Source organism: Artemia sp. Qi Xiang Cuo, chromosome 7 (assembly GCF_049724085.1).
Source record: "Artemia sp. Qi Xiang Cuo chromosome 7, ASM4972408v1, whole genome shotgun sequence".
NCBI classification, from domain to species: Eukaryota; Metazoa; Arthropoda; class Branchiopoda; order Anostraca; family Artemiidae; genus Artemia; species Artemia sp. Qi Xiang Cuo.
Genome location: NC_142800.1, coordinates 36,002,904 through 36,013,376, shown reverse-complemented (window position 1 = coordinate 36,013,376; position 10,473 = coordinate 36,002,904). Strand labels below are relative to the sequence as shown.

The following is a 10,473-nucleotide window of genomic DNA, read 5'->3' as shown; positions in this document are numbered from 1 at the left end:
TAATCAATTGAAGAAAGTTACTTCTAATTTTTTCTGCTCTGAAAATCATGAATCATGCACTCAAGATTGCTTCGCAACATTTCAAATCGCGGGTAAATGTGATTTTCAAATAAAAATTTGGCAAAGGTTGGCAAAATATAATTTTCCAGAAAATTCAGTCCGTGTTGTGTGAGGAAAGACATTCACTGTTAAACATGGTCCACGAATCACATTAAAGTCTTTATCTTACTTTGTGGTTAATTTCAACAGCATTTCAAAAACATGCTGAAGTTAGCTAATCTTAAATTTGACAATAAATCGCATATTCAAGCCTCAAGAAACTTATTGGAAAATGAAATTGTTAAAAAATAGATATTGAGAAATTAATAGATTTTATAGAAAAATTTGAGCTTGCAACAAATTTTAGCAGCGAAAAAGACAAGCTTACCAAGAAAAATAAGCTTAGCAACAAAATTTATCACTGTCGTCAGAAGCTAAGATAAAAATTTTGAAGTGAAAGTGACAATATTTTTGCATAGAAAATCAAGGTTTTTTAAAAGTGAAATTCAATAAAAAGCACAAAACAAAATCCTATCCGTATGAACCCGGTAAATCAGGATGCTAATAGAAAGTACTATAAACCATAGGTTGGATAATCATGTTTTTTAGATGGATGCGTTGCGTTGTGTGTCTGTTTTCGTAAAATTCTTTGCGATGACACACCATGACAATTCATTGTATGTGTTGAAGCATGGAAAACTTCACAAGGATTTGTTCTGTTTAAATGGTTTTTCTGATACCTAATAGAAAAAACTCATAAATGATTTTTCTATGTAAACCGATCATTCATTTCTCTGGTGCCTATCCAACGATTAATATCAATTATTTGATTTTTTTAGTACTTCTGCTATATGTGAGCTGTTTATTCAATGAAAAACAAAGAGTGATTAAAGTCCATTCAGAGTATTATCACCGAAAATTGAAAGGGAATTACTTCCCCTTATATCCCTCAGAGCTTCACGGACTTCCAACACAGGTTAGAATTCCATAGAAAACATAGAAAATCCCATTCTATCACGGAAAATTGGATTGCTGGCTAAACTACTACTACTACTACTTATAATAAATTACTGCATCACTAAGCCACTTGAATCTGACACAGCTAAGTACTCTCCCATTCCTCCATCCCAATCTTTATAATACATCCCTGTCTACACCGTCCCAAAAATTTATAATTTCCCTAATTATTTCCTTACACCCTCCTCTCATCTGGTCCAGTGACGACCGGCTTTTTGTTTGGCTCTGGATGGGTGGCCGAATAAGTAAGTCTTTGGCAGTCTGTCATCTTTCATCCGCAGAACTTGTCATAGCTATCTCGATATTTCTCTCATTACAGCCTACAGCCCTAGAAAGCAGGATAGAACCACATGTTTAAAGCAATTTACTGTTTGAAATACGTTTGGTCGAACGGGTACCTAAAATAATCCGTAGGCAATCCCAATGGAAAATGTCTAATAAATCCTCTTCCGTCTTTTGGAGCGCCCGCGTTTTAGAACCATACTTGACCACTGTCGTCACTGTAGCTTCCAATACACTAATCACGGCTCGTAGACTTATCTTTCTAATTTCAAAACTTTTTTCAAATTTGAAAAAACACCCTGGGTCTTGTTTATTCTGCTCTTAACATCTCACTACATCCACCATCTTTACTAATGATACTACACAAGTGAGTGAAGCTATCCGCTTTATCGATATTCTCGCTCCCAACACGGTCTCTTCACTTTCACTATATTACTAGGACAAGTGACAAAGTATTCTTAACATTAACTTTCAAATTTATTCTTGCGCCCTAAGCTTTCAAAACGTTCAAAAAGTAATTCATTTTGCTAACATTTTCATCTAGGATGCTCAAATTATCAGCGTAGCCTAAGTTTAAGAGAGTTTTACCTTTCCATTTGATTCCATGCTCTGCTATAGCCTTTGTCGTACTCCTTAGGAAAACGTATACCAAAATGATCTATATAAATGGGGACAGAACGTAACTCTGCTTAACGGCTGATTCAACATGAAACCAACTACTAACCTCATTTCCTACTTTATTCGCAAAACGCTGATGAATGAAAAACGAAGAATAAAACACAAAGGAAAAAAAGAAACAAACAGCAACAAGGACAATTTTAGCGAGAAAAATTCGACAGCAGATATTGCGGCAAGGATATCCAACAAGCAGTTTTCAATTCTAAGAAAATATGAAAAAAAAATAACCATTTGAAGTACTCAAATAAAACAATAACAACTGAAAAAAAAAACAAGACAAAACAGAAAAAGGAACCATTTCCTGAGAAGACATCAATTTATTTCCCGAATACTTTGAAAGACTATAAGTTATAATTTTATATATTTTAACGTTGAAGACGACCTGGCAGAGGTCCTAGCTAAATATTTGATTTATTTCATGTTTAGAACATGCTGGCTGAAAATTGCCCTCTTTGGTATTTGTCCTTTTTCTTCTTCTTGGAACTTTTATTCATTCTGAGACAGAACATACATTTTTCTCAAAATCTTTCATTAACGCAAAACTCCTATTGCCTCCCAAAAATAAGAATTACAAAAAATTATGATGTTGCGTAATCCATAAGAAAAGTTACCATAAAACTTCATGTCCAGGAACTCTGATTGTCGAGGCTTAAACCTACGTTTTAGCAAAAGAGTTAAATCTAGTTTAGGGAAGAAATAAAAAGCTAGGATTTACGCCAAGAGCCTCCCAAAAATAAGAATTACAAAAAATTATGATGTTGCGTAATCCATAAGAAAAGTTACCATAAAACTTCATGTCCAGGAACTCTGATTGTCCAGGTTTATACCTACGTTTTAGCGAAAGAGTTAAATCTAGTTTAGGGCAGAAATAAAAAGCTAGGATTTACGCAAAGAGGCAAGCAATTTTTAGAAAGCATATAATTTAAAATAAAAGGTAATTTTATATACGAGAGCTTGATTGAGTACACACAAAGACTTTCGAAGCTTTGGTTTCTGGGAATTTTAACCAAGACGTAGATTACAGTATGTTTACTACTACTATTACTAATTCAGCACAAAGTCAGCTGAGGCCAACACAGTTACGCACGCTTCTCCTCCATTGCAATCTATTCAGAGCCTCCTTCATTACACCCTCCCAGGAAGTTTCCATTTCCCTTAAATCTTTCCTTAAGACATCCTCACACCCCATTCAGGGACAACCCGCTTTTCTTTGGGCCCTAGACGGTTGTCTGACAGGGACAAGCTTTGGAAATCTATCGTCCTTCATCTGCAGAACATGCCCTTTCCATCTAAAATTTTCTCTCATTATTGCCCTAAAGAGTGGGATTGAACTATATTCTTCGTTCAACTAACTATTTGAGATACAGTCCGTCAGCTGGGTACCCACACAATCCGTAGGCAGTATCTCTGGAAAACATCTAGCAAATCCTCCTCCCCGCGCTTACGCTTCAGAACTATACTTGACCTCTGTCATCTCTGTAGCTTCTAATTACCTAACTTGTTTCGCAGACTTATCTTCCTACTTTTCCAAACTTTTTTCGACTGTAAAAAACACCCTGGGCCTTGGCTATTCTACTTTTAACATTTTCACTGTACCCACCATCTTTACTAATAATACTAACTAGGTACGTGAAGCTGTCCACTTGATCAATCTTCGCTACCCAACTTCACCTTCAATTATTTCTAGTGTTCGCGATTTAGTCACCTTAACATTAATTTACAAACTTATTCTTGCACCCTGAGCTCACAAAACCTCTAAAAGTTCATTCATTTTGCTAAAATTTTCATATACGATACTTAAATCATCAGCTAATTATTTGCTAACATTTAACATAAATCATCAGCATAATCTAAGCTCAGAAGGGTTTTACTTCCCCATTTGATTCCGTGCTCTCCCATAGCCTTTGCTGTGCTCTCTAGGACAAAGTCTATCAAAATGATCCATATAAATAGGGATAGATAGCAGCCCTGCTTAATCCCTGATTTAATACGAGACCAGCTACTAACCATATTTCATACCTGAACCGCAGCAATTGCTTATCTATGTTTATCAGAACCTGACCGAAAAGAGCGTCTTCCTCTTCCATGAACATTTATGGGTATAGCTGGGTCAAATATTCTTTAAAAACAATATCTTTTCTAAATAGAAGAACAGCTTCTGTTCTATTTTTGAATACAATTAAGATTTTCTGCCATACATACATTTTGCTTTATTTGAGTCGCAGCGAAAATAAAAAAGATCACAGACATTGATTTATAATAATTTTCAGTTTTGAGCCTCTTCAAACAACTTCTTTTGAATCCTGAAAATATAAAAAATAAATACATAATCTTCAAGCCGTATTTCACCCATATTTACTGATGAAATCATGCACTTCCTTTTCATTTATGGATGGGTAAACAATAGTTATGCATGAAGAGACACCCTATACTATGCAAAAAAACTTTACAAAATAATATCTCACTTAATCTTTCCTGACAAATTTTTCTCTTTGCTTATCTCATTTTTCAAACAAAGTAGTTTTAAAATCCATGCATATTTCTACGATTTTTAACACCGTTGTATGTGTTTCTTATCTTTATGCACGTTCCTTCTCTGTTCTTTTAGTCATCCTTTCTTTTGTTGCATTTTTTCAATCAAGCAGATCGTGGTAAAAAAAAACTGTGAGTAAGGAGGGATTTGGTCCGAGTGATAAAAGTAATTTTGATGACAAATAATACAGAAACAGAAATGGATTTGTATCCTGATTCCAAATACGTATAATCCATTATGTTTAATGTTAGCCCAGAAACAGCTGCGAGCCTGAGAAAAATTGGGAAATTTCAGAAAAGGGGGGAAACACCCCAAAAAAGTTCAGTGATCTAAACAAAAATCACACCATTAGATTCAGTATCTCAGAGAAGATTATTCAGATTCTTAGAAAGAACATTATTCACATTATCTCAGATTCAGCATCTCAGAGAAGTTTAGTCTTACCCATCAAAAGTGACGCGCCTGAGAAAATTTGCCTTGTTTTCAAAAAAAGGGGGAAACACCCCCTAAAAGTCATAGAACTTTAATGTTCACACCCTTAGATTCAGCATCTCAGAGAACCATGCTATAGAGTTTAAGCTCCTATCTACTAGTTTTTGGATTTTTTTTTCAAACAGTTGGTGGTAACGAACTCTAAGTAAGGAGGAACCCGGCTCAGTAGTAACCGAACTCTATAAAACGAAATTTTGATACCAATAGATGGATCAAAAGAATTAGATTTTTATGCTGATTTCAAATATATAAGTTTCATCAAGTTTAATTTTACCTATGAAAGGTTACAGGCCTCAGAATATTTGGCAAAAAAAGTTTGAGCATAACTTAACCCCCCACAGTCCCCAGGGGATGGTCTGCAAGTTATAAACTTTGCCCAATGTTTACATATAGTATTAGTTATTGGGAAGTATACAGACGTTTTCGGGGATGATTTTGTCTTGTAGTTTGGGGGGGGGATGAGGGGATGGGGGGGTTGTGGGCTACGTGGGAGAATCTTTCCATGGAAGAAGTTTTTATTGGGGAAGGGACATTGCTATGAAGGGGGCGCCATATTTCCAAGCATTTTTTAAAAAACGATCAGAAATTAAGCAATAAAAAAAAAATTTCAACTTAAAGTAAGAAGCAACATCAAAATTTAAAACAAACAGAAATTATTACGTATATGATTGGGTTCGTCCCCTAGTCATTACCTCGCTATTTACGCCAATTTTTTTTTTTGTACTTTCTTCAGAGCTATTTATTCTAATTAACGGCTTTTGTGATTAAGGGGTCATTCTTAAAGAATTGGAACAAAAATTGAACTTTATCATAAAGAGCGAGATATTGAAAAGGGGGTGAACCCCCTAATATAAGTAATAAAAATGTACTAATATGGAAGTTCGTTAAGTAAGTTAATTCGTAAGTTAAATCAGAACAAAATTTCGTGAAACCATTTTGCCAAAAAAAAGTAAAATTAATATGCAAATTTCGTTTCAAATATTCATGTATGGTTAGCCAAAATCAAAGCTCCATTAATTCAAAAACGTTCAGAAATTAAATAAAAAAATTTTGTTTAACTGAAAGTAAGGAGTGACATTAAAAATTAAAACGAACAGAAATTATTCCGTATATGAATGGGGCTGCCCTCCCCCGTCAACGCCTTGCTCTTTATGCTAAAGTTTGACTCTGTGTCACAACTTTACTTTTTAAAACGATAAAAAACTTAAGCGTAAAGAACGAGGCTTTGAGGAGGGGACAGCCTCTTTCATATACGGAAAAATTTCTGTTCGTTTTAAGTTTTAATGTCGCTCCATACTTTCAGTTAAAAAAAATTGTTTTTTTTTATTTAATCAGAGGAAAGATCACGAATGCGTGTTCATTTTTTTTTCCTATTTTTCTATGGATAATCGTATCAAGCCAATGGTTCTAAAAGATCGAGAGAAGGCTCATTCAAATAGAAATTAAAAGTTCTAGCGCACTTTCTAAGTGACCAAAAAGATTGGAGGGCCACCAGCTCCCCTCTCAGGCCTCATTTATCACCCATGATATCTAATCAAAATTTTTAGATAGAGCTTGGTTCACAATAGTTGAGAGGTCCAATAACTATACCTCTGGGAACGATATGTCCACACATAACCCCTGGGGAAAGGGCTGTAAGTTATGCAATTTGCCCATTGTTTATATATAGTATTTGTCATTGGGAAATGTACAGAAATTTTTCGGCGGGGGGGGGGGATTTCCTACAGGAAAAATTTTCCGAAAGGGGGATGAAATTTTAACCCCAATTGATCTGATCCCCCAATTGATCTACCAATATGATCTGAAAACCATCAGAAATTAAATCAAAACATAAATTTTTCAATTGGAAGTAAGGAGCAATATTTAAACTCAAAAAGGACAAAAATCATTCCGTATGTAAGGAGGATGCCTTTCCCCAAGCCTCGCTCGTTACGCTGAAGCTTTTTAGTGCTTTAGAAAAAATTGGTCAAACTTTATCGTAAAGAGTAGGGATGGAGCATGTGGCAGCCCCCTCCCCTCATATACAAAATAATTTCTGTCCGTTTTAAGTTTTGATGTTGCTCCTTGCTTTCAGTTGAAAAGCTTGTTTTTTTTAATTATAGACAAAGGCTAAAAAATAAATTAAAAGCATTCAAGGTCCAGTTAAAATTCTATTTGTCATAATCTACAGCAATCGTGCAAGTCTATTACTGTTATATATCTTTCCTAATTACTTTTAACGATTATCATCGAAATAAAACAGCGACAGGAAATCGGTATTTCCAAGTTGAAATAAGTTCCCCTTTAAAATATTTTACCGTTTGCTATAATTGCCAAAGGAACTTACTTTAAAAGCCTTAACTGTAGCAAGCGAACCTGCCAGAGTTAAGACTATTCCAATACCAGTTACAACCCATCTAGTAATATCCAACGCGGTGATTACTTCATATACTTCAGTTTTGAGTAGATCTGCAGTAGCCTGGTCAACGTCAGCGCCCTGAAATATGCATCAGATCAGCAGATGGCAAGACACCATGAGCACATAATCATAATAAGCTTAGGAAAGTTCTGTAACTTTGGAAGAACAAGTAGATTATAAAGGAGATTACACTACATAGCCTAAGCATCAGGTTTTGTGCCGATTTAATTCCAGTATAGCAGCATATTCTTCATTGAATATTGGTATTCTCAACTTTAATCTACCATTAAATCATTTTCCTACATAATTAAAAAAAATCCACTTTTCATTCCCAAAAATTATCAACATATCATCAAATATATAAAAGCTCATTCTTAGGAAAGAGGCCACTGATAAATAACTTACTATCATTCAAAAAATTAATTTAATTAATTCAGAGTTGAATTTTGTATTTTGCGTCTTTCTACAATTTAAAGCCTAACCATTGAAAGGTAGAAATGTGTAAGTTTGGATTCTGCGGCCCTAAAAACATAGTTCTAGATTACCCCTGGAAAATATATTACCGATACCTACTCAATAGCTTTTAAGTGCATACATCTGTGGCAATGGTGGTCAATGACTGAAGAAATTTGAACCAATAGGTTGTCTTAAGACCGAGATCTACTGACATATATCATATTTGTTCAATTAAAATGTATCTTGTGATTTTTAACGAGCGATTTGAAAAATAACAGCTTTGCTCAAAATCAGTAACTATTTTCTTAATATTTGACGCCTGTTTTTGGACTCATAATCATTGTGTGGCAATCCTCTCTAAAAGGGAGCGAAAAAGTAAGAGTTTTAGTAACCCTTTTAAGAGTCAAAAGTAATTAAAGTGTAATCATCCTCTCTCCCATTTCTTTTATATTTGCCTTCCCTCTTAACTCTAATCTAAATTTTTAGATAGATATTTTGTTCAAAATAGTCAAAAGGTCCAACAACTATGCCTTGGGGACGATTTGACCCCAATAGGCTCTGGGTAAAGGCTGAAAATTATGACAAGTCCCATTGTTTACAACTAGGTATTATTATTGAGAAATGGTAGCATGTTTGCCTGGGTCTCCAGGAATAACTGAGGGTATTAAGGTGAAACATTCAGGGACTGTTGAACTAAATCAAACAACTCCATTTATATTCAGGATGTCAAAAGGGTGTTGTCCCATGAACGGCCACGTGCATCAAGTTGAAAGTTTCTGGGGGTGTCAAGGGAGGGTTAAAATTAAATCAAAACACACAATTTGCATCCTGGCTGTCAAAAGGCCTTGTCTGCAAGATCTCAAGAATAAAAAAGGGTGTCAAGTTGAAATTGTTATGGAATGTTTAAGGGGAAGAGATGCCAGTAGCAAAAATGTTTAGGGGGGGGGCAACGTAATTTGCCGACTGGTTGGTTGTTTTTACGGACTGATTTGGGTGATATTGTTATAAAAAATATTTCACCTTTTGTTTTTTAACAACAGAGACTGATCTTTCATTGATTTTACGCCCATTTACCTATTAATTTTTTTAGCGAGTAGAATACTGACCTTTGGCACCACTATTTTATCGCCACAATTTTTTTTACTGACTGGCTGAACATGTTGGTGAGAGGACATCCCCCTTTCCCTATACATGACATCCCTGTCTGGAGATATTAAACTAAATCAAAAGACAGTACGTTCATCCAGCTTCTCAAAATGGCATATCTTCAAGATTTCAGGAGTGACCAAGGGTATCAGGCTGAAAATTTCAGGGCCTGTTGAAGGGACAGTGAAACTAAATCAAAAGATACAATGTAGTATATCCATGATGTAAAAGCACGTAGCTGTAACATATCAGGAACAACTAAGGGTTTTAAGTTGGAACTTCCTGGAATGAAGAGGAGGATGTTGAATTAAACCAAAGGACACTATAGGTTGTCAAACGGGAGTGTTTGCGATATCTCAGAAACGGCTGAGGGTATTAAGTTGGAACTTCCAAGGAGCATTAAGGGGGAGTTAGAACTAAATCAAAAGACACGGTCTGTATCCAAATTTTCAAAAGGACATATATGTAGTATCCAAGGAATGGCTTAGGGTATTACACTGAAACTTTAAAGCCATTCTGAACGAAATCCAAAGAAACTACATGTATCTATGTTTCCAAAAGGACCTATATACAATTTCTCAGGAATGGCGACAGATATCAATTTCTAAATTTGAGAGAATGTTAAGGGGATGTTGGAATAAATCAAAAGACTCTATGTTTGTCAATGCTGTTAAAAGAACGTATCTGCAATTTCTCAGGAGTGGCTAAGAATATTAAGTTGAAACTGTCAGGGAATGTTCAGAGCATGGTGGATTCAACCAAAAAAATATTATGTTTATCTAGGTTTTTAAAAAGGGTTGCTGTGCAATATCTCAATAACAGCTAAGGGTATCAAGCTCAAGCTTTCAAGCAATGTTTACGAGGATGCTGAACTAAATAAAAAGACACTATCTACATCCAAATTTTCAAAAAGCCGTATATACAATATTTCAAGAGCTTCTGAGGGTTTTTACTTAATACATTTAGGGAGATTTTAAACTAAATCAAAAGAAACTAATTGTTTGTAGGTTGTCAAAGGGATGAATGTGCAATATCTTAGAAACAGCTGAGGGTATAAAGCTGAAAGTTCCAACGAAGCTTGAGGAAAATGTTAAACTAAACCAAAGACCCTGTCTGAATCCAGGTTGTCAAAAGGGCGAATGTACAATATTTCAGGAATGGCTAAGGGTATTAACTTGAAATTGTCAAAGAATATTGAGGTGTACAGTGAACAAACCGAAAGGCACTATGTGCATCCAGGATGTCAAAAGTGTGTATCTAAAATAAATCAGGAATGGTTAAGGGTATTTAATTCCAACTTTCAGGGAATGTTGCGGTTGATGTTGAAGTGAACCAAAAAAAAATGCTATATACATCCAGGCTGTCAAAAAGGCGCAAACCAATATCCGAGGAACAGCTAGCGTAGCAAGTTGAAAAATTTAGGTCATTTTGA

The 10,473-nt window shown here is 35.1% G+C and overlaps 1 protein-coding gene across 2 annotated transcripts in view; it reads right to left on the bottom strand.

Annotated features, from left to right (window-relative positions):
• Positions 1 to 4,201: 4,201 nt before the first annotated feature.
• Positions 4,202 to 10,473, bottom strand: part of LOC148950212 (platelet glycoprotein 4-like) — a 138,092-nt gene continuing 131,820 nt past the window's right edge. For both annotated transcript variants that reach the window (XM_089091509.1, XM_089091510.1), the window contains 2 exons: positions 7,368 to 7,517; positions 4,202 to 4,319 (listed from right to left, as the gene is read on the bottom strand). In XM_089091509.1, coding sequence (XP_088947635.1) covers positions 4,299 to 4,319; positions 7,368 to 7,517 — 171 coding nt within the window. In that variant the 3' untranslated portion in view covers positions 4,202 to 4,298. The remainder of the gene's footprint in view (positions 4,320 to 7,367; positions 7,518 to 10,473) is intronic.